Source organism: Amyelois transitella, chromosome 10 (genome assembly GCF_032362555.1).
Source record: "Amyelois transitella isolate CPQ chromosome 10, ilAmyTran1.1, whole genome shotgun sequence".
Lineage (NCBI taxonomy): Eukaryota > Metazoa > Arthropoda > Insecta > Lepidoptera > Pyralidae > Amyelois > Amyelois transitella.
The window spans coordinates 9,246,795-9,272,722 of record NC_083513.1 but is presented as its reverse complement, the minus strand read 5'-3'; the positions used below and the strand labels follow the sequence as shown (position 1 = coordinate 9,272,722).

At 34.3% G+C, this 25,928-nt stretch overlaps 1 protein-coding gene across 2 annotated transcripts in view; it reads right to left on the bottom strand.

Moving 5' to 3' along the window:
• The window catches only part of LOC106133121 (chaoptin), a 56,868-nt gene that overhangs the window by 16,409 nt on the left and 14,531 nt on the right, over positions 1–25,928 (bottom strand). For both annotated transcript variants that reach the window (XM_013332741.2, XM_060946128.1), the window contains exon 2: positions 8,855–8,931. In XM_013332741.2, coding sequence (XP_013188195.1) covers positions 8,855–8,857 — 3 coding nt within the window. In that variant the 5' untranslated portion in view covers positions 8,858–8,931. The remainder of the gene's footprint in view (positions 1–8,854; positions 8,932–25,928) is intronic.

Genomic DNA, 25,928 nt, shown 5'->3' with positions numbered 1-25,928 from the left:
CAGCAGAACGTGGCCTCTCAGTGTTTTCAAGACTGTTGGCTCTGTTTACCTCGCAAGGGAATTAGACGTGATCATATGCATGTATATCGGACTTTGAAGCCATGATCTGATTGTTCACGAAAAATAAATAATTGATAAAAAAAATTCAAAGTATTTACTCAGATGAAATGCACAAAAAGCAGTATCATTACCGCAATCCACATTATCTGCCAACATGGCGCTGTAAAAATATGAAATTACAATCACAATGCATGTGAATACTGCTTTTCCCTATATTTTGCATGCGACCGCGTAAAACAATGGTACAAGATTGTTACATGGTGTATCGGCTGTGGTTGCATCATTTTAATACTGCAAAAAACGAATGCCTACATACCTACATCTTGGTGAGAATGTTGTCTTGTATCTATTATGAAATAATAGACTTTTACATCCGCAAACACGTGAGTCGGGTTTTTACTGTAGATTTCGTTGGATAATAGGTACTCTTAAACGTAAAATTTTCAGAATAGCATAATACATACATTAATGGTATGAGACATAAGAACTTTTTATATAAATATGTAGACGTTACAGAAATTTAAATTTCAACTTTCAGTATTTAGCGGTATCAGCTGATCGTTTTTATATGAGATCGAAACTTATTTATTCTACACAAAAAAAAACGGCAACAAAACATACACACTACCATAATAGAATATCTTTGGAATTTATTTATTAAAACTCTTTTGTGTGAAATACTAACGTATAGCATAATTGGCAGATTTAATGCTAGAAGCATTATCTACCGGTTAACCATTGGGTCTGACAGAGAACTTTAAGTGGGGTACTAAATGAATTAAGCGAACTATTATTTATAACTTTGGCAGTATTTTTGGAACTTTTACGGGAGTGAAGCCCTGGAAAAGCTTAGTACAATAGATTTCGAAATAAAATTATTTTTTCCTTTTGTCAAAAGATGTGTCCGTCTCTCCGAAATTGCTCATTTTGCTTAATATTACAAATTTTACGCAAAATGAGCAATTTCGTTAGTACTTTCCCCTAAAAAAAGACTTTAACATCTAATGAAGATAAAACCTTATTTAAACGTAACAAAGTAATTTTCCGAGTTTAAGTCAGACTAAAATCTCATTAGAGATAAGAAAATCGTGCTGAAATTTTTCCTTTCTCGGCCGCTAAATCTTTTATTTCAAAGAGAATCCCGCAGTCGAGTGAGAAGACATGTTTTTTCCCAATAAACCACAAAAGGCTTCCTAGCTTCAATCTGTTCGTCCTCGCTTTTAAAAAGAGCAACACTTGGTTCTCCTTTATTTGTACGCTACTCGAAATAAAAAGTCAATGTGCTTAAACTGTATAGTATTTACAAACAAGAATTCATGATTGCAGAAAATCGTGTGTTTTTTCGGCAAAGAAATCGGAGTATTACTTAAATTCAGAATTGAATCTTTTTGAAAGAAAACGGGTATGATCGCCTATCCTCTTTACATGACTGTTTGGTGCTATTAATAAATAATGAAAAAATGGGTATAAAATGCCTCTGCATTTTATACCCATTAGCACAAGTCTCTACTTGTGCTTACAGGCTGAAAGCATACGATCATCTAAGTATACAAAACTATCTTAAAATTAATATAAAAAATGATACTGATTCATTTATAAATTGACTAACATATCAAACCATAGCCCAAACCATTCGGTCTACCGACTTGAAATTTGGCCTTTTATGGTCTAGGAGTACAGGATTTTTCTTTTCAATGCGAGCGCAGACGCTGGCGAACTCTCTATATAAATATAAGTATTCAAATCATGTGTAGTCTGCCTAAGTGGTAAAACACGAGATTCTAATAAGGCCCAGCCTCCCGCTTTGATTGATCGGCGGGATACGGAGCGGCAAACGGGAACATATATACGAGCACCTAAGTGGGTAAATTTTAATGAGATATTTCCAAGAAATATGCGAGTTGTACCGCATATTTTGTACGGAAAATATGTGGAAAGTTTCAGTACATCAGTGGTTATATGTGTGCTTGTAAGCATTTGTTAATGTTCTATCTTTTTGTATAAGTAATTGTGGTTTGTTTTTAAATGTGTCGTAAAAGTGAATATATTACTTACATTTTTTTGCCCACATGTTTTAAAAGAGATATTTTAAAAAAGTATAATAAACATTCAATTTTCTTCCACTTTATATTAGCTCGGATTTCCATTACGAAAACAAACCGTATGTGCCTACACGTGCATACAATGTACAAAAGATGGATTCTCATTAAAATCGTATTTCGAACGTATGCACGTTTCCGGCGAGCAAATTTCCATGAAAAATTCTTCAATATTGATCTTTAGTACATGAGAAATAAGGTGAAAATCGTAAAGTCTGGTCTCACTGGGATCGCGAATGCCGTATAGCAGTAAATTCGTGTTTCCCCTCAGGATATCGCGATAAAAGTACGTATGTTCGAATTTGAAATTGTGACTGTCAATTCTTCGTTTCCTTAGCTCTATAATCGTTGGTGGTATTCGTATATTCGGAATGTCTTTGATTTAGTCGAGAACGAAAGGCAAGTATTATTTTACCTTTTGGCGAGCAGAAACCAAGTTTGTGTTTTGCATTGTACAGTAATGATATTATGTAATGCTTTTCACCAACTTTTTTTTTAAATATTTGAATATTCCTCAATTTCAATGAGGTTGATTTTATAAACATGGGAGTGAATAGCTATTACGCTAATGCACCAAAAATCTCTTTCAGTGCTTAAAAACTCATATTTCTTGAACCCGTTTGTTGTCACCAAGTCCAATCTACCAAAATCGGTAAACTAAAAAATTTGATTTTATCAAAAAGCTAAATTTTCGACATCCTATATAAAACTTCTATTTTTTGCTGTATAAATGGTGAATAGTAAAATGTTACATCGTGGAAATCCTGTTTGGAAATATGTCAGTTCCCGAATTTTCAATTATCGGCTGTCAGATAAAACTTGACAGTGTAGAGTTTCCACGTCGATGGGTATTGGGCCATTATATCCTAAAGGGATTATTGATTTTGGGATTTATTATCAAAACTATAGCTATATGAATTTAGGTAGGCATCTCTTGGATTATAACCAAGAATAATCCGTTATTGGCAATTGGTCAATTAAGGACGTCTTGGCAAAAGGTCAGGTAAAGAGTACCCGAAACCGCCAAGCTTGCATGACGAGAGTTATGAATGTGGATGAAGCGAGAGAAGTATGCAGAGATCGTACTTATGTATTAAACTTTCAGTTAATACCTATGGTATTAAAAATATGACGTAGGTTCTAATATCCGGCGGGCGTAAGGACCAACATTTTGATTCCCAAACGTGCGACGATACATATTCATATTCGCTGCTAACGGATCGTTTATCCAAGTTACAGTCGCTGTCATATTTCTCGTAAAAATAAAGGTCACGTTTCAAATATATTTTGCCCTTTTACGAAAAAGTTCCTTCAGGATAATTCTGGAATTTTCCAAGATACGCACTTCCAGGGGCCGCGCCCATGACCACGAACCAGATCCAGTGTAAGTTCAGATAATAATAGTGAAGCTACTGCTGTAAGCCAAACATTTTATTTCGTAGACTTAAGTATAATTTGTTTAGGTATATCCATAGAATTTTAAATAAGACTATAGAAGTGATAAATACTGGTTAATATGACGTCGCAAGTGATGAAATATTATATGACACTGTTATGGGACGTTAGTTCCCATTTTGTATCCTAATTCATATATAAATTTGTTAATTTAGTAGGTGGTAGTATAAAAAGCATAGATTTATTCGAATCAGGTGAAGTCTATGTTTTCAAACAACTTCATATTAAAGTAGTACGAAAAATGACCTATTTTGTTCCTAAAGTACGAGTATTATCAATTCCATTTGAAGCAACCGCTAACGTTAACTGTACGTCATTTGAAAATATAATGAGCACTGGTTCCACATAAATTGAAAATGTTATTCAGTATTCTATTCGCTGAAATATGAAATATTTGCTTAGCGATTAATTTCAATGATTAGAAACATCACACCTACCTCCTTCTTTCCCAGAGGGGTAGACAGACAATTCTTCTTTCTACTTGCATATTGTTTTTCACAATCATTGCATACTTTTTTCGCTTCATTCATATTTATCACTCTCTTCGTGCAAGATCGTCGGTGTTCTGAATGTATTTATTTGATTTTTGTAAAATAAACATACCAAATAAATTGTTGCATTAGATTGCCATGCAATACCAAGTTCTGTGGTAGTATGTAGGTTAATATATAAACATTAACTATATTCACATTAGTTATTTATGTAAATCTAACTATCAAATCAATTAGATTAACAAGGTAAAGGGAAATCCCTAAGGTGCGCCTGGCGCATTTCGCACACGCGCGGAATTTAAATCAATTAACGTTTCATTGAGAAACCTTTGTAAGTAATTTGTATAATCTGCTTCTGCTGATAGAATATGGAAATGTGAATTTTAAAACTAAATTATATTAAAGATAGGACTAGAAAACATAAATTTGTTGTCATTGTATTGATTTTGAATATCATTATAGATATAAAACAATAAGGTTGTGTGTTTTATGTGAATATAGAAAATTCACTGTTGCAATTTCACAAAATTACTTCAAAGCTCGGAGTCTATTTAAGCCTGCATTGAAACTGATATTTTACATGGTGTAAAAAGACTTAAATACACCCCGTAGTCCCCTTATGTTTTGCCATTTCATTCACATGACAAAATTTGAATCTCAACAAAACAAATACATACCTTTAGGAATTGTTCAATAAGATTCTTGTCCTGCTTTCACGTTTTAAGGTGATTCAAGGCATTCATTCAGTAGTTCTATGGGGTTTGATACTGAATTTATCTTAGCAGCTCTCTTAACAATAAGTTCAAAAATACATTAAATATATTAAATAAATTTATTTAAGTACCATTGTACACAAATTTCATTTTCTACACGCTTGATAAATTTTGTATGTGAGTCTTATTATTTGACAAGGGTTTGAATGAGTTGTTGAGTGTCTGTTCGGCACCTTAGTAAATGGGTACAATTAATTACTTATTGCTGATGTTACTATAACTATAACTTAAAGGGAACTATATTTTCTATCACCAAAATTTATATTTGTCATCAAGTTGTATCACCTAATAAATAGATCTATCGCCACGAAATATTTTCGTTCTCAGATAAACAAAAATTGTTCCCAGGTATGAATTATCAAATTAATGTTAATATATGTGTAAAATAAGAGATCGATAACCAATAAAATTATATTGAATTACATGAATATAAACTTCGTTCTTATAATAACAGTTTTGTTACTTAAATAATAGCTCTGTGCTCAGAATGGTAGATCTGTCACCAAATAAATCGATTATCGATCCCTGACTGCGACTCCTTTTTATTTGATATTTTGTCACCAATACAGTAGTAACATTTTATTTCGTTCAGATATTAAATTAATAGTATTCGTTACCAATTTAATACATCAATTTATAATTTTAATGAAAAAATGATCAAAGGGGCGGAGACAAATTGGCGCGCTTTAAAAATTGACCAATCCGGCCTCAACGATGGGTAGTAGTTAACTATTGATTATTTTAACTTTAATTAAGTGTTTTATCTACTATTCTGCTAGCCATAAGCCAGCTATTTTAAACCAGCGCTGATTGTTCAGTGGTAATTATTTTCAACAATAAATATTGATTATTTTAACTTTAATTGTTTTATTTACTACTCTGCTAAAAATTTTATTTAAATATAATTTATACTACCAGTGGAAATTTAGAACCTTGGGAGTCTAGTTAAGTAGCAGAATCTTTTGGTTGAAACGATGATGACAACCCTAATTTTTTATTTGAACTTAATGCAATTTTCTAGTAACATAATATGATTTATTGGTGATCTCTTTAAATTAGTTTGCTTAAATACTTATTAGGACACACCTATTATAATACATACAAAAACATTTATTTGGTACTAGACCTTATATCTCAGGATTTTAGGTGATTTATTGTGGAACTGATTTTGCATTGTTTGGTGACTACATTTTCGTGACAGATCTACTATGTTGAGGACAAACCCTATTATTTAAGAAACACAAAACTAATTAAATTGGTGATAGCTTAAATGATACCCTAACTTAAACCCGATATATAAGCACAAAAATTATACGCATGAAAAAGATAAATATATAAATTTAAGAAAAAGCAATTTAAAGGAGCACTCTGGGCACGTTATCAGATAGATCAAACGTCCATAGCATATTTATTTTAAACATACATACATACATTCATACATATAATCACGTCTATATCCCTTGCGGGGTAGACAGAGCCAACAGACTTGAAAAGACTGATAGGCCACGTTCAGCTATTTGACATAAAGAATGAATTAAGATTCAAATAGTGACAGGTTGCTATCGCCTAAAAGAAGAATGTCAAGTTTATAAGCATATCCCTTAGTCGCCTTTTACGACATCCATGGGAAAGAAATGGAGTGGTCCTATTCTTTTTTCTATTGGTGCCGGGAACCACACGGCACTATTTATTTTAATTCATTGTTTATTGACAATGCTCCGTGTAGAATTGTGCTGTTCCGCGTGGAGAAGCATTGAAACCAACCAAGTTATGTCGCGTATGGTGCATGAGCACAATGCCCTATAATGCGTTTATCTCGTCGTAGTACGGTGAACGAACTATAATAATGACAGATTTTCATATTTCGCAACGTTCACCAGTATTTAGGTTGCAGTGTGTGTAATTATAAGTCAGCAGTTTGGGTAAGGAAGTTCTGATACTGATAAATGAATGATTTTCATTGGTATATTAAAGTTGTTCCAATAAAAATACACTAAAAGCAGGCCTTTGAATCTTGTAAGGGTGTAGGCAACGCCAATGGCTTTAAGAGAAAATATTTTTTATACAAAGTTATAGACCGGCTTTTATACTTTCACATTGAAGTTATCGAATCAGGTCGCAAATATTTGAATGTACTTAGGTACTTACTTTCTTTTAAAACGCTACAAACTAGGAAATTAAATTAAGACTCGTATTAATTTCTTTATTTTTAGTAAATAAAAGTAGTTAGGTAAGTTTACTTAAACAAAAGCCTAACTAGTTCCATGTAAAAACATTTGCCACGAAGGTCATTAAGTAATGATATATTAATGGAGGTCAATGTCAAGTGGGGTGAATAGACCTGGTGAAAATAATTAATTGATATCTACGTGCGTGTAAACTTGTAAGGTCAGGGAAATCAATGGCGTTTATGGAATTTGTGGTAAAATTTATGGGAAAAGTAGAATGTAATCATGTGTATATTTTCTCATATTTAAAGTACATTCAGTCAGAAAAGTATCGGGAATGGATTATTTATTTATGGTTCCAAATTCAAATTTTTGTTTTTTTTTTTGTTGTTGTTAGATTGGCACAACTGTTTTCCATTTTGGCGCGGAGTTTGAGTTGCATCTGTTGTTTACATTAAATACAGTGCTATTTTTAGTTATATCATATCTAGTGTGTATTGCTAATTTCATAATGGATAAAAACATCGAACAAAGAGTTTGTCTTAAATTTTGCATTGCCAATGGAATATCGTGTTCGAAGTCACTGAAAATGTTACAGAAGGCTTACGGTGAATCGACTTTATCAAAAACTCGTGCTTATGAGTGGTACAAAGCGTTCAAAAGCGGTCGAGATGTGATGGAAGATTTGCCTCGCTCTGGTAGGCCATCAACGTCTGCAACTGAAGTTAACATCGCAAAAGTGAAGGAAATAGTGACTGAAAATCCTCATTCAACTTTGAGAGAGATAGCCACCGAACTTTCTGTATCTCACGAGTCGATCCGTACCATTTTAACAAATAATTTGGGTATGAAACATGTTGCCGCTCGGCTAGTCCCAAAAGACCTGAATTTTTTTCAAAAACTCAATCGCATGAGAGTCGCTGAGGACATGCTAGAACGAGTCAATTCCGACCCAACATTCATGAAACGCATTGTTACTGGTGACGAGACGTGGGTTTACGAGTTTGACATGCAAACTAGTCAACAAGCTTCGGAGTGGCGCCTTCCAACTGAACCGAAACCGAAAAAACCACGCCAAAGTCGTTCAAAAGTCAAAGTCATGTTGACTGTTTTCTTTGACTATCGCGGTGTTGTGCACTCGGAATTCTTGCCGGAAGGTCAAACGGTAAATAAGGAATATTATTTGAGTGTTATGCGGCGTTTAAGAGAGCAAATCCGACGAAAAAGGCCAGATTTGTGGAAAGAAAATTCTTGGATTTTGCACCATGATAATGCACCTTCGCACAAGGCCATCATTGTGAACGAATTTTTAACCAAACACTCAACAAATACCATCGAGCAACCACCATATTCACCAGATATGGCTCCAGCCGACTTTTTTCTTTTTCCTAAACTCAAATTACCACTTCGTGGCAGCCGTTTTCAATCGGTAGAAGACATAAAAGAGAAATTACTATGACCTTTACGTAAACCTGTAAAAAGATTTAGAGAAAGTTTTTGCTGTAAGCTGCGTGCACTTACTACACTACTCCTAAATCACTTCCTATGATGTCCACACTAATGCTAAAATGTTTATCTATTCTAGAACTCTCATCTTTATAGTTCCTTATTTGAATTGGACGAAAGAAACATTACCAAAATGCGCAGCTTGCGGAGGTTTACAATTTTGTTTCTTTGTTTTTATTTTATACCTAGAAATTTTGGACTCAATTCAAAAATATTGCTCGACCACTCAACTTATTCACACCGCAGTGAATGTTTCAGCAAATCGTTATCACATGTATAAATCTAGTAAAGAGGTTACTCACCATGGTTCGCGGAGTAAGTGCTTCGGTCCATAAAACCCTAGCATTTGGGTCACTGGAGAACTATGCTCTGACGCAATCTGAAAAGATGAGTTTATTGGTCAGTATATGTATGTCTAAGTGGAAAATCAATAATAGATTAGGCCCGCGACTTCGGAGAGAATAGTGGCAAATCTTGTTTATTACCGCTTAAGTGGAAATTAATTTATAATCTTGGTTCATATATTGGTTGTCATCAAGTTGTTAAAGAAGCATGGTCAGGTCATGTCATCACACGCGTTCGGTTATATAAATTGTTTTATTTTGCACAGAATAGACTGATAAATGATTAAAACTAACGCAGAAAAAAACATTTTGACGCGCTTTTCGCGGGGACCATACCAGATTTCCAATTTTAAAATTAGCGCTAGCTTTTCATTTTTTTTTAAACTATCCCTAAATAATATTTCGCGCCAAGCTCCTTAAAAGTGACAAATATTTTATTAAAGCTAACAATAAATACATAAAACCTCAAATTATGCAAACTTAATATTTATAAAGGCAGACTGAAGTGAGTGCGTCGCTAACTTTCGCCTTTTTTTGTGGGGTTATAATGGAATTGAGATTTAAATACACTACAAATACAAACAGTCACATAGGTACTTTTAAAGCAACAAACAAAAAAATATGAAAGGCACTTTTACAACGACAGAAAATATTGGACCAAAATCTTACTTCATTCAGTTATGATAAAAAACAGGCCCTTGTTATTAATTAGATACTTATGATGAGTAGGCGCCCTTCAATGGGCAATTAACCCGGGACATTCCTTTTATTCCAGGAAAAAAGCATTTGTGGGCCACGAGTTTCATAACAGCGAACATTTTTCTTAAGCAATACTGATGAGAGGAAAACATCTCGGGTTTTATTTTGACCTTAATGACATAAAAATGACTGGAGTTTAGTAAATTAAGCGAGTTTAGATAGCAGGTAAAATACATATACCTATATGACGGCAAGTTGTTTACTTTGAAATGAATATTTATATGTTTGCAAGTCCATATGGAAAATCAACATGAATCTGTGAAAGCCACTTTTAAAAATCATCAGAAACTACTGAACCGATTACAGGTAAATTGAACATTTTAAAAAGGTAAAAATTAATTTTTACCTCAATCTTAAGGTACCTTAATGATGTATTAAGTAATTAAAGATTTTTCTCAATTATTAATACAGACGCTTTTAACAATTGCAATAAAATGCAGTCTAGAAAAAACGTACTTTTTCTTTCTACTTCATATCAAGTCCTTACTGAATCCCTTTTAATACGTAAATCCTAAACCATGACTTATCAACGGGTTTAATTAAGAGGCACATCTTAAGGCAGTGTCGGATTGTTAAGGATTTATTCGGATAAGGCCAGATTAGGCTGTTCAAGAATAAGCCCTTAAATCACAGATTGTTATCATCAATTCAATATTTAAGCCGTACCTACAGGTGAACGTTATCTTTCAGTCCTTTCGAGACTGTTGGCTATGTCTACCCCGCAAGAGATATAGACGTGTTTATATGTCTTCTACTTTCTCCTGGCTATAGTCTTGTTTACATGCTCACAACTCTAGAAAGGATCAGTATGTAATCAATTATTCTCAAAAATCTTTTGAGGCCGTGTTATCTGTTTGTCTGTATATTCAAGCATTGTGCAAAAACTTCCAGTTGGATTAAGAAAAGATTTAGTATCGTTATAAAAATATGCCCTTAATATTGAAATAGAAAATCAAATGACTAACGTTTGTCTATATCATAACAAAAAAAAAACAATTTTATAAAAGGCCACGTTTAGTTGAACGGACTAAAAGAAGAATCCCGAGTTTATTAGGTTTTTAGTTAATTTGACTCCTATTTATCATTATCACTCCAAACTTTGCCAACGTTCTACGATAAAATAACATAAATAGCAACTTAATTTCCAAGTTATTTACAGACAAACATTAATTCCGACGTTCCGAGCAAACTTTTCAGTAATTCCTGTAATTATGTCATCCCGGGAAATTGATAAATTTCGCTGCAAATCGACCAATAGCAGAAGAGTTCATAAGACTTTCTGACGGCCCTTTCGACCCTTCTTATATTTGTATTTCAATTTGAAATTCGGCCCTCATTTCAATTTGATACTACACGCTGAGATAGCTTTGGGATTTTTATTTATCTGTTTAGATAAGTATTTAACGGAAAGGTTTGCAAAAAATAACTTGCTTGAACTTTAGGTGTTATTACTTAATTTCTTCTTTATACCTTGTTCCTTCCTCATATCTATATCCCTTGCGGGGTAGACAGAGCCAACAGTCTTGAAAAGACTGATGAGATAGAATTGAGGTTCAAATAGTGACAGGTTGCTAGCCCATCGCCTAAAAATGAATCCCAAGTTTTTAAGCCTATCCCTTAGTCGCCTTTTACATCCATGTTTCCCATGGATGTCGTAAAAGGTGACTAATTAAGATGGAGTGGTCCTATTCTTTTTTGTATTGGTGCCGGGAACCACACGGCACATTCCTTCCTCAGTTGGTAAAATACAGCCATCAGTCTGGAAAAGACTGAAAGGCCACATTCAGCTGCATGGCTTAATAATGAAATTGGGATATTTAAATAAATGTACTGTAAAATTGATTTCATATATTAATCAATTTTATTGCCTCAAGTGTGGCATATAATATATAATGGCTGCTAAATTGCCTATGAGCCTAAATTTCATAACACACGACATGACAGGCCACGAGAGGTCATAGTTTTACTTAAATAACTATAAAAATGAATGTAGAAAACCAAATACCAAGATCTACTAATCTAAGGTTAAAGTATACATACATCAAAACATATTAAAATATACATACATAAAGACAGAGCTGACAGTCTCATAAAGACTGAAAGGCCACTTTCAGCTGTATGGCTTAAAGGTGACATTGAGATTGAAAAGTCATCCTCTAAACTAAGAATCTCAAGTTTAGAAGCTTAACAAATATAATAATGAAAAAAAATCTTCATTAATTTCTTAAATAAGGATCGTTTTAATGAAGAAGCAGGAGATATTAAACCCACGTGAATCCAAGGATTAGAAGGTGACCGTTGTATTCAGGTCATCAGCACGGCAAGCTCAAAGTAAACAGTTCATCAAACTGTCCAAATATGCTAACAGCGCGTTGATTTGATAATTTCAATGTGTTTACATTTGCTAACGATGTGGTAATAAATAAATTTACAACAATGATACATTTAAATTTATGGCCCAGGTCCATATGGCTGTTTATTTTGTCCATATATTTATATTATGTATCCCTTACGGGTTAGACAAAGTCAATAACGTTATTTAATAGTGGTAACATAGAGAGTGTTAATACACACATACCCATCTATATATATTAAAGTCACGCCTTTATCCCTTGCGGTGTAGACACAGCCAACAGTCTTGAAAAGGCTGAAACGCCACGTTAAGTTAGGCTTTATGATGGATGATGTGAAATTAGAATCAAAATACAATCGCGAATGACAACAATTTCAACTTCATCATTAACAAGTCTTTGGGTGATTATTTTAAAGACTGTTATTCAATTATTCCAAAATCTTATATTATTATATGCCGCTATCCAAATTCACATATAAGTAAAGTACACTACGTCAACTCACTTTGTACCTTCTTGTAGCCACACAAAGATACAATTAGTCTGAAAGGTCCTTTAAAAGCCAGTGCCGTGGAAAGCCTTAATGCCTTGCATACATTGAAGGGCTTTATAGCGAGGTGAGCACGTTGCGAAATGACTGGACGAAAACATAAAAGGCAGTTTCGTTGTGAAAAGAAATATGAAATGAACAAGTTGTTGCCCGCGAATTTGTCCATCTTCAAAAAAATACTTATTTAAAATTCTATTATCTAAGTTATATTACTGCAAAGTTTCATGAAAATCAGTTCAGAATTTTATACGTGATAGATTAATACACAGACAGTGACAGGTTGCTGAACATCGCCCAAAAGAAGAAACCCAAGTGTATAAGCCTTTCCCTTAGTCGCCTTTTACTACATCCATGCGATAGAGAAGGAGTGGTCCTATGTTTTTTATTGGTTTGAAGAAAACTCTATGCTGAGAGAAAGAGAGAGAGATAGATGCAATATGCATCTTACTTTGTAGAAAAAGTCGGTAGAATAATAAAACTGCCAGTTTCAATAAAAAATAACGTTTAAGTGACTTCAAAAGACTTGGCTCATAAGCGTGTGCAAATCTTCCGAGCGAGGTGCTACATTTTTCTTATCTCAACTTTTCCGTTCGAAAACTTAGTCCCACTTGATATTCTAAACTGTGAAGAAAAATAAAAGATTCCAATGCTCAAAACTGCAAGAGTTTTTATATAAATTTGCACGTCCGCAGCGGTTTTTGCTGGAGTTGGGATAGATAAACAGGCTCTTTATATAAAGAGATGAAAGGTATGAGTTGGTGGAAATATGGTTAAGGTATCTGACTTGTTAGAGGACTCAGGTTCGGATACCAATTTGACCGAATAAGGCATGAAAAACTTATTTTATCCAATGACATTCTGTTGGTTCCACAGCGAAAGCTCAGTTTTGAAAATCGATAGAGAGCTTTATTTCCCTAATAATTCTAATTCCCAATCGATAAAGTTCTATCATGGTTAAGAAGCCGTGTGATTCCCGGAACCACTCATTTCTTTCCTATGGATGTCGTAAAAGGCTTATAAACTTAGGATTCTCTTTAAGGCGATGGTCTAGCCAAATGTCACTATCTGAATCTCAATTCTATCATTAAGTCATACAGCTGAACGTCACCTTCCCTTTTCGAAATTGTGGTCTCTGTCTACCCCGTAAAGGATAAAGATATATGTATGTATGTATGTTAAGAATTTTTCAATCTAACTTATTTAAATACATTACTTATGCAATAGATTAGACGGGTAGGCTGTATAAATCAACTTATCACTACATAGTATAAAACAAAGTCGCTATTTTAGTCTGTTTGCTTAAATCTTTAAAATTACGCAACGGATTTTGATGCGGTTTTGTAACACATAGAGTGATTCAAGAGGAAGGTTTTTATGTATAATTTTTTCCGAATTTTGCACCCGTGCGAAGCCGGGGCGGGTCGCTAGTTTAATTATATAAAATTGTTCTCATTAAAATCGACGCTATCTGAAATGCGACCACAGACTAAGTAGGTCGCGGGAATAATTATAGAAACGTCCACAGCCGTGACAATTATATTATTCAGATAAACCCCTGCCGTTTTGACGTGGCGCGTTGCTGCAGATTTTATCCGGCATTCGGCTTCTGAACGATTCTGCTCCTTTCAGATTTACAAGTAAAATTGTTTGAAATTTACATTTTTCATTTACTTGATCGCCCAAAATGAAGTAGCCTTTTGTAAGTACATTTAAGGACAAGTAACCTTAGTAAAGTCAGGTGGAAGACTTACATTTAAATTCTGAAGTAACAGCCAAGAATGGGTTCTTAAACTTAATGTTAACGAACAAATATTGAGGATTTATAGCAAGGGCCGTGTGGTTTCCGGCACCAATAGAAAAAGGAATAGGGCCGCTCCATCTCTTTCCCATGGATGTCGTAAAAGGCGACTAAGAGATAAGCTTTTATACTTGGGATTCACACTTGGGGGTCACTATTTGAATCTCAATTCTATCATAAAGCCTAATAGCTGCACGCCGCCTTTTAGTCTTTACAAGACTGTTTGCTCTATCTACCCCGCAAGGGATATAAACGTGATTATTTGTATGTATGTTTTGGAAGAGGGAGAGGAAAAGAAAAATAATGGGACGATGGGTGTCTTTGATCGTCAATACGGTGCAATAGCTTTTAAACCTATTAGATCCATACATAGCTAAATACTTGTATAAAGCTAAGGCTTGTAGTAATAACTATGTACATTCAGCCTTGAGGTAGCTTGTGAATGGTACTAGGTAGATGTCTTATGGCCTAAATACCTGTAGGCCTGTGTAATAATTATGTAGTTTATGTCGAAAACTTTGATGGCTTAAATAATATTTTATGTATTTAGAACTATTTATATGCCTATTTATTATTATTTTTTGGAAAAATGACTAAACATTATGTTAACGGTTACACGATAAACCAATTTCGGCAAAATTTTAGCGCACATTAATTACTTATTTTAAAATTTTCAAAAACTTTACAGTTTGTAAAAAAAAAAACCCAAAATATTTAAAAAGCTTTTAAACGAATTTTTTCGACAAACATTTACAAAACAGAGTAATGAAATTTTAGATTTAAATTAATACACCAAATGTACCATTAATTTGATACACTGAAATAGTATCTGAATTATATAATCTCAACTCTATTCCATACATCAAACCATCTAGTTTTATACCGCGACTCAAAGGTTGCGCGGAAAAAGTTGAAAATCGAAGTGGGTCAAGTTTGCGAGGTACAGTCACAGCCAAATGTGAATTCAATTTATCCGATCTTTTATCGAATTTCTTTTGAAGGGCACAACAATTTCACTGAACGAATCTATATGATTGAATGAGTTATTTAGGTTAACAGAATTACGGACGGTATAGGATTTCAGTGAAACATTTTGTATAGCTGAATTTCTTTGACGGAAGAGTAATGAGTGTAATCCACACTTGATTTAAGTTTTCAATACATGGTAGTCTTTGAGGGAGTTAATTTATACATACATACATTCATACCATTAAGCCAAATAGCTGAACGTGGCCGTTCAATCTTTTCAAGACTGGTGGCTCTGTCTACCCCGCAAGGGATATAGACGTGACCATATGTTTTGTATGTATGTATTCATACCATTACGCCTGTTTGCCATTGGGGTAGGTAGGCAACGATCCTTAGACTTCTCCCGCTTCCTCTACACTCATTACTCTTTTCATGCATATTCGACGATTACAGGTACTCCTAACTTCTTCCATTTTCAAGACATTCGAAATAAAAGTTAATTTATAGAAATTATAATACGGTTTACTTCCTAAGCATGCGACTTTACTTCTTGACGTCATGGCTTTACTATTCTGCCGAATACGTGAACAGGAAGGTCAAGGTTAAAGTAGAAAAAGTATCGACTTTTCTGCTTTATATATATTTTTTATTAATCGTATAGACGAAATAATATATAGTAAGAGATAAAAAATGTTATGGAGGATATATTATGATGGGAGAAAAAATATCCGACTACAGAGATCGGAACTAACGCTGGGAGGAATAAAACATATTAAAAAAAAAGATAAAGGTACATATACAATAGGATCACTTCATCTCTTTCCCATGGATATCATAAAAGGCGACTAAGAGATAGTCTTATAAAAAGAAGAACTTTTATGGGCTAGCAACCTGTCACTATTTGAATCTCAATTCTCAGCTGAACGTGGCCTATTGGTCTTTTCGAGACGGTTAGCTTTGTCTTTCCCACAAGGGATACAGACGTGATTATATGGTCTTTTCGAGACTGTAAGCTTTGTCTATCCCACAAGGGATACGGACATTATTACATGTATGTATATCGGTACATGAATCAATCATCATCAAATATGAAATCAATGCTGTCAGTGTATGTGACACACATTGTGAATGATTAACGGGCAAGTTTTCCGAATGAGCGGTCTTACGTGACGTATCGCATTCACTAGCCGTATTTGGGTCCAATAGATATTTATAAGATGTCATTGTCAGAGTTACTCAAAATGGAGAAATAAATCATCCACGCGAAGACCGACATCCGCGCGGACGGAGTCGCAGGCAGAAGCTAGTTCATAATAAAAACAATGGAACAGAATGCACGTCACACGTGACAGGTGTCAAATAAAATGGACTGAATATGAAAGAGGTAATTGCTTTATTTAGTTTTTTGTTTACTAAAAAAAATAATAAATGTTTTTTCTCCGTTTTTGTCAGCATAGAGCATGAAGCACATCACGAGATAACGGAATATATGGATTATAAAATAGGAAATATTTTATTTTATCAGCTTCACTTATTTAGTTTACTGAGCAAATATGTTTTTTGTTTCTTTCATTTCTATTACAAAATCAATAAATGTTCTATTTTTTTCTTTTTGACGAGAAATGAAGTAAAATGTACTTACTTAATATAAAAGAGGAAATTGCATTAATTATTTATTTTATCAGTTGCACTGCAAAATTTATAAATATTTTTTCTCCCTTTGTGTCAGCATAGATTACGACCTACATCACGAGATAACAGAATATACGGATTATAAAAGAGGAAATTGTGTTATTCAGTTTTCTTTACAATTTTTCCTACTATTTTTAAACACACTCGAATCGAGGTTAACTGATGAAATAAGCTAAAACGAATAATATACTTAGTTTATACTGTAGAAGATGCGACCATAGTGAGGTTAGCAGCTAATAAATAATAGTCTTACTTATTTACTTGATGGCCGTCATTAATGCACTGATATGATACCTAAAATTACGTGCGACACTGTTTTATGTTTGATGGACTTGCATTGACACATACAAAAAAGATATAATACCAGAAATGCAATGTCACCATTAAATACATGCAAAAATAGAAAATTAGAAGTAACATTTGTTGTCTTGAATGTACTGACGTTACTGGAGTTTAATTTTGAACTCCAATAGACGGTCTCCAAAGGTTTTCGCCCAAACCGGGACAATTTATTTCGAGTTAGCCTTGACTTGAATAGCTCTGCAGAAATTGCTGATTACAGGAAACCCCATGTAGAAATTTATTTCAATTTGTATTCGCTGGGTTAATTTTGCCGACTATCCAGAAAAGGTTAGTTATTTTTTATATACATACGGTCACGGCTATATCCCTTGTGGGGTGGGCAAAGCCAACAGCCTTAAATATACTAATAGCCTAAAAAAAGAATCCCGAGTTTGTAAGCCTATCCCTTAGTCGCCTTTTACGACATCCATGGGAATGAGATGTGTGAGCCGGGAACCACACAGTACCAATACAAAAATATTTTACTATTAAGATTTAATATTTATTAAACAAAATACAACTTTTAAAACATATGTAGTAGGCGGCACATTGTTTTCAATGTATCTGTGTTTATGTACTTATCTATTTCCAAATAATATAAGGGGATCTAAGCTGGTTCAGTATAAGAATTGAAGACTACGAGTAAGGCACAAATGAAGAAAAATTTACACTTTAGCTTCAATCTTCTCCGTATAGGCACTCGAACACATTTTGTATGTCTACCTATACGATGTATTGTAAAGGCAAATCAGAATTCAAAATTCAAATTCTAAATTTTTATCAGTCGGTCAATCAGTTAATCATTAACTTAACGTATCGGAAGACATATTTATAAGTCGCGAAATCAATGCAAAATATGTCTATTTTAATATTAAAGTTAAATACCAAATGAAACGTTAACAAAAACAATAAAAGGTAATAACAGACGTAGGTAACATTGAAATGTTACTGAATGCTTCCAATTTCATTTGTAAGGGAACTCGGCTTTATGACTTTAATTATTTGGAGCAAAAAGGTAGAGGTAGTATGAAACATATGTTTTGAACTAGAACGCGTATTGTCATTGCAGGTTTAGAAAAAGCCTCATTGGTGCATTGGTGCGTATTCAGGTATTTATAGAAATGTCAGGACAGTTTTCAAACCTTACAACATATTACAGAACTATACAAAATGTTAATTAGTAGAACAAACCAATATAATATATTATTGTGATACAAAAATTCCTTTCAATAATTTTTTTTTATCACAAATTAAACATTGTAAGTACGGAAATTTAGAAACCTACTTGCTATAATAATCTTAGACATATTTTAGCCATACTCGCTGCTGGAAGAATACTCTTTCTATAGCCGTTCACTATCGATTTTAAGCCCACAGCGAATTGTGCACTCTATAAGTATGTTATGGTAACTCTATGCAGACATAGCGACTATACGCCATACAACGTAACAGTTATGGTATGTAACATTTACGGTACACGTATTGTTTTATCGCGTTTTGGGGTCTTTGACTGACATTTTGAAACAATTTTATTTTATGCTCTATGGTTTCCAAAGAAAACTTTTCTGGTAGATCTCGTAGCAAATATCATAGTAATTACCGTAAAATATATGTCCTTTAAGAAGTAGACAGAGCCGACAGTCTAGCTGAAGACTGAAATACCACGTTCAACTGCTTGTCTTAATGATGGAATTGAGATTTAAATAGTGACTGGTTGCTAGCCCATCCCTTAAAAGAAGGATCCTTACTTTATTAGTCTTTCCCTTGATTGGAATTTCTAATATGCTCGGGAATTGAAGCAGATAGCACATGCTATGGTTTTTTTTCGCTTCCACGCCAATCACCAAAACCTATGAATACATACATATCTATAGGTATCTCTTGCGGGCTAGACAGAGCCAAGAGTCTTGAAAAGACTGAAAGGCCACGTTCAGCTGTTTGGCTTGATGACAGAATTGAGATTGAAATTGTGACAGATTGTTAACCCATCGCCTAAAAGAAGAATCCCAAGTTTATAAGCCTATTCCTTAGTCGCCTTTTACAACATCCATGGAAAAGACATGGAGTACTTAGTCCTGTTCTTTTTTCTATTGGTGCCGGGAACCGCACGGCACTAAAGCTATGAATATTCTTATATGATATTTCTATATTCTGTAAGACACACGCGCAGGGAAATTTGCCATCCACCTTCGGAAGTTGAGTAAGTTTCCAGGGCGTACAAAGGGATATAATATTTCAAATTATCTTAGTATCTACACAAAGTAATGTACTAGGTTTTGTATCATAGGTACGCGTATCGGCGTATCTTAATGGCATACTTACTTGGCTCATTTTGCACTACCTAGTAAGGTTTTATTATCCACGGGGTAATTTGTTTTAGTAAATTTTATTGTATTTAAGTTCATAGGTACTACAAGTATCACCTAGTGAAAAACACTAATATTGTGCAGACATAAGAACTAGCTCAGAAGCTCAGAAAACTACCAACAGTAAAGGTGTGTTTACCCCTGAATCTTAAGCCAATCTACCTAAAATTATTGTGATCTGAAGTTAGCGCTCATCAGAGAGCTAAAAATCAATGTCCATCAATAGATAGACTATCACATAGGACATATAAAATATAATCACGTCTATATCCCTGTAGGATAGACAGAGCCCACAGTTCTTCAGATTGGCTTTATGATAGAATTGGGATTCAAAAAGGGACAGGTTTCTAGCCCATCGCATAAAAGAACTGATTATGATTATATGATTAGCCTTTACTTTAGTTGCCTTTTACGTCATCCATAAAAAAGACATAGAGTTGTTTTTTTTTTCTATTGGTGTCAGGAACCACACGGCACTGCAAATTAGTCACTAAACGTTATTACGAAACATAACCACAGAGCAGCAAATCTCGATGTACGACTGTGCCCGCGGAAGCAGTATGTCAATAGTTGCCTCAACCGGGCCAAGGTCGGATGCAATGCGGTGCACACTTGCAGAGTTGCAATTCAGAGGCGTGTGAACACGAAACAACTAGCCATATAAATGCAGTATCATACTTACATACTAATATGGTAAAGATTTTATTTTTTTTTGCTAGCTTATAAACTTGAAACTAATAGATTTTTTTTTTAATAATTTGGCACAAATATAGAAAAGGCTGCCTTGTTTGTTTTGAAGTGATCCTCATTAAGGCATTTTTGATGAATAGTTGAATTTTTGTAAACTGACATACTAATTACTACATATAAAGGGTCACTTTATCCATATTCTTTTTTATAAGTTCTAAACAAAACTAAAATAAACGTAAAAAAATTATAACACTATGACAAATCTGGCGTCCAATGCATTAAACAATTGAATATAAATTGGCAAAAAACTGCAGCAAAGTGAACTTCAATGAGAAGCCCATTTGATCCAATCATGCCAATAATTAGAATGGCCTCCTTGAACTGCAATGATGCAGTATGTATTTTTATATATACATACATATAATAGTTATATAGTTCCGTGTGGTTCCCGGCACCAATACAAAAAAGAATAGGACCACTCCATCTCTTTCCCATGGATGTCGTAAAAGGCGACTAATCTCAATTCTATCATTAAGCCAAATAGCTGAGCGTGGCCTTTCAGTCTTTTCAAGACTGTTGGCTCTGTCTACCCCGTAAGGGATATAGACGTGATGATATGTATGTATGTATACATATAATAACGTTTTTATCCCTTCCGGGGTAGACAGAGCCAACAGCCTTGAAAAGTCTGAAATGCCACTTTCAGCTGTATCGCTTTGTAATGGAATTAAGACTCAAATAGAGTGACAGGTTGCTAGCCCATCGTCTACAAGAAGAATCCCAAGTTTATAAGCCTATCCCTCAGTCGCCTTTTATCGACATTCGACAACATCTATAGGAAAGAGACATGGATTAGTCCCATTCTTTAGTGCCGGATACCACACGGCACATTAATATTAATTTATTTGTGATCTGGATTAAGAAGAACTAACAAATAACTATTAATGCGACACTTCAATTCCAATATGTGGTTTACAGTTCAGTGCATAATCATTTGGTTGCGGTTTTCAATGTTAGTCTCGCCCATTTTCACACACAATTTATGACGGTTAGTATATGACTTACTTGACTTAAGGTCCTATGTCCCCTAGCTGGGGCAGAGGGCATCCACAGTGCGTCGCCATCCCGCTCGGTCTTGAGCTTCGCGTTTTATTTCGCGATTAGTATATAAGAAGAAAAAAAATAGGACCACTCCATCTCTTTCCCATGGATGATGTAAAAGGCGACTAAGGGATAGGCTTACAAATGGGAATGGGATTCTTTTTTAAGCGATGGTCTAGCAACCTGTCACTATTTGAATCTCAATTATATCATTAAGCCAAATATCTGAACGTGGCCATTCAGTGTTTTCAAGACTGTTGGCTCTGTCTACCCCGCAAGGGATATAGACGTGACCATATGTATGTATATCCATTCTATCTTGCTATGTTATTTCGACAAACAGACACATTCACAATTTTAGTTTCAATGTGTTTCACAATGTTTTTGTTCACGTGGAAAATTTTATCATTGTACCAAAGTATTATATTTTCTTCTTCCTCCAAGCATAAATCTGGGTAACATCTTTACCTCTTAAAGAGGACTGCCCCTTTTTTCCATAATCGTGAGATTGGGTAAGTCAGAGTTTAAATCAAAGCGGTTCTTGTCAAAACTCCAACCCTTGCAGGGGAACCTAAACCGTATTGGATCATGGTAAAGTCTACATTAGATGTACTCGTATGCGCTTATTCTCTTAGTCGGAAAGAGATGAAGTGGTTATTCTTAATTATCAGAAATCACACGGCACCTATGAACTACATATAAAGAAATAAAAAAATAACTAGCTAAGTTCTGTTTAATACGAGTATGTTTGGTCATATTGAAAAATTGGTACAATATCAGTGTTCCATTTGCGACGTCCATTGGAAGATTGGTAATCAGATTGTGACCCACATCAGATAGTGCCTTCTTTATCTAGATATCTTGTCTTCCAGTATTTTCTTCTGACTTCTCATTTTGCGGTGTCGTGTGGTTCCCGGCACCATTACAAAAAAGAATAGGACCATTCCATCTCTTTCCCATGGATGACGTAAAAGGCGACTAAGGGATAGGCTTACAAACTGGGATTCTTTTTTAGGCGATGGGCTAGCAACCTGTTAGTGACAGGTTTGAATCTCAATTCTATCATTAAGCCAAACAGATAAACGTGGACTATCAGTCTTTTCAAGACTGTTGGCTCTGTCTACCCCGCAAGGGATATGGACGTGGTTATATGTACATATGTATGACTTCTCATTCTCAATATATGAAGAGATCTTAACCTACAAAAATGTCTGAAAGGCCATGTTCCACCGTCCATCAGACCTGTCAGGCCGCCGTAACGCAATTATATACAAGGTCTATAACCAAGTTTAGGACGAGACACGATATGTTATGTCAGCGACAAGTTAATTTGTGACTGAAATTGAATAGGTATGCGTTTGTGTGAACTTATTTTCCTCTGTGAAAGGTTTCAGGTACTTATATATTTTCAATCACAGCTCTTCTTAACAAACTTTATATTATGTTGCAATAATATTTTTCAAAATACATACATGCATATGGTCACGTTTATATCTCTTTCGGGGCAGACGGAGCCAACAGTCTTGAAAAGACTGAATGGCCACGTTCAGCTATTTGGTTCAATGATAGAATTGAGACTCAAATAGTGACAGGTTGCTAACCCATCGCCTTAAAAAAAATCCCAAGTTTGTAAGCCTATCCCTTAGTCGCTTTTTACGTCATCCATGGGAAAGAGATGAAATGGTCCTATTCTTTTTTGTAATGGTGCCAAACGGCACTTCTTTTCAAAATTTTGCCAAAATATGGCTTCATACTAATCGGCTTTAGATTTTTTTTATTTTTTTTACATTTCTCTCGGCGTGAAACTACTACTTACTTAATACTTAAATTATGTCCAAATATATTTAACCTTTAACATGTGTGGGAACTATTTTTCTCAAGGATATTAAATTTTCTGAGTCACAAGTGTGTAGTAAATTGGCACCGTACGAGCTATTTTCACACGACATTTTATGAGTACTTATGAGGTAATGTGTTGAATGACCGAAGAAGAAATTCTAATTCAAAAATTTCATTAATTATTATGGGCAACTTCATATCATTTAATAATTGTCATATCTTTTGGCTTCACAACATTGGTTGACGTCAAATAAACTACTTAAAACTAAGTTTACTGCCGCTTCCGAGTTATGCATGTGGATGAAGCGAAGGAAGTATGCAGAGATCGTGGCAAGTAGAAAGAGGTAGTCTCTGCCTACCCCTCCGGTATGTTACTGCCACTTCCAAAGAAGAAGCGGTAATAAACTGCACTGCAGCATTTTCCTCAACAACTATCCAAACGGAGAATAGAAATGCGGACGAGAGAATACATTATCAACACTGGTTCAATTGTAATGTTGGTCCTTCCACATTATCGAGAATAATCAACTTATTCGCACTTCGAAATAAATATAATAATAAATTGACAGAATAAAATAAAGAGACCTTAATGTTACATAATAACTTTAGGCCTAAATTGAACATTGCGAGCCATAATTATGCCATTTGCAAAATATAAAATGTACGAACCGGAAAAGGGGAATTCTTTATGGTGCCAAAATTACCGAAACTGATGATGACTGACCGTAGCATGCCGAATTGAACTGATAACTTTAAAAAAGTGAATTATTTTGGTATAATTAGTGTTTTTAATAAAGTGGTAAAGACATTGGCAAATTAAATTAATTTTGTAATACTAATTGATACTTTTTACACTGACTACATATTGGGAGATACGTTCATTTAATCATTATATTACTAGGCATAGACTTCTTATCTCTAGGTAGATAAAATTTTCAATTAATCAAGTAAAATGTTAGTTTTACCCATAAGATTAAATATTTTACTCTTTTACTTTTTCTAAACGAGCAAGCTCTTTATTTTGCATTTTAAAAACTTTGAAGAATCTCTTAATAATATCTTTAATAGTGTTATTAAGTACTTCACCCTAAAATGGACGGTCTTCACCAACGAGACAATATTGAGGGCCAGAGAGTCCACATCGGACGCTCGTTAACCGTATATGTTCGATTAACCTTTAACCGTAACTTTTACGGTGATCGTAAATTGACCGAGTTGATGAAGTCGTTTCGGTGACAAGTTTCGCTTCAGCTTGCGAACGCTTTAGGCTATCCTAAAGCCTTCCTCGATAAATGGTCTATTCAACACAAAAACTATTTTTAAATTCGAACCAGTACTTCCTGAGATTAGCGCGTTCAAACAAACTCTTCAGCTTTATAATATTAGTATGAAAAACCTATTCATGATCACACGATCTGAACAATGTAATAGTACTTGTTCTAATAAACAAATACGCAGTTGTCTGACTAAGCATCTACTCATCGTGACTACTAGGTATAAATGTCAAACAATATTGTGACCTTATTTTACCTACCTTATGTAATATTGAGGTCAACGTGCAGCAACCAGTAACGGTCAGGTAAACAAAGTGAATACAATACAATTTGTCGTTGTGACATTAAAAAAAAAAAATGTTCTAAATTATAGCTACTTTTATCTGTTCGAATGCCGTGTGGTTTGCGGCACTTTTAGAATAGAACTATTCCATCTCTTAACCATAGATGTCGTAAAAGGCGACTAAGGGATAGACTTTTAAACTTGGGATTCTTCTTTAAGGCGATGGGCTAGCAACCTCTCACTATCTGAATCTTAATTCTCTCGTTTTTAATTGGAAGTACCTAGTGATGAAAATTATTAATAGTAGTTCTTTTATACAATAAAATACAATACAATAAAATCCTTAGTTTATTTAGCCTTTCCCTTGATTGAATTTACACAACTTGTACGGAAGGCCAATCAGTTGGTTTTGTTCGCCACAAGAAAAGCATAGAAGCTTACAGCAGATGAATGTGAAGGTTTATTGAAAACAGGTAGGTACTTGTTTACGCCTAACAATGTCGGAATGTCCAATCTTAAATACTATATCTTAAACTAGCTGTGCCCGCGACTTCGTCTGCGTGGAATAGTTATTATGGGCATCATTGAAGTCCTCAAAGACGAATAATTTTTCCCGTATTTTTCACATTTCCCATTATTTCTTATAAATATGCTCCTCATAGTTGCAGCGTGATGTTATGTAGCCTAAAGCCTTCCTCGATAAATGGTCTATTCGACGCAAAAAGAATTTTTCAGTTCGAAATAGTAGTTCCTGAGATTAGCGCGTTTAAACAAACAAACAAACTCTTTAGCTTTATAATATTAGTATAGATTTAAAGTGTACGGTGCGTCTGTCTGTTTATAAATAGTTTGCATTTACATAAATAATTATGTTAACCTTTTGTTTACCGAATTAGGTTGCTTTCACGAGGTTTTATAGTGTATTGTGTGATAATGATAATGCGGAGCTAAAACCAAGATGGCGTCAGGGACTTTGTTTTTTAAGTTCGTTTTTTTTTTAGTTAATTTCTGAACGATA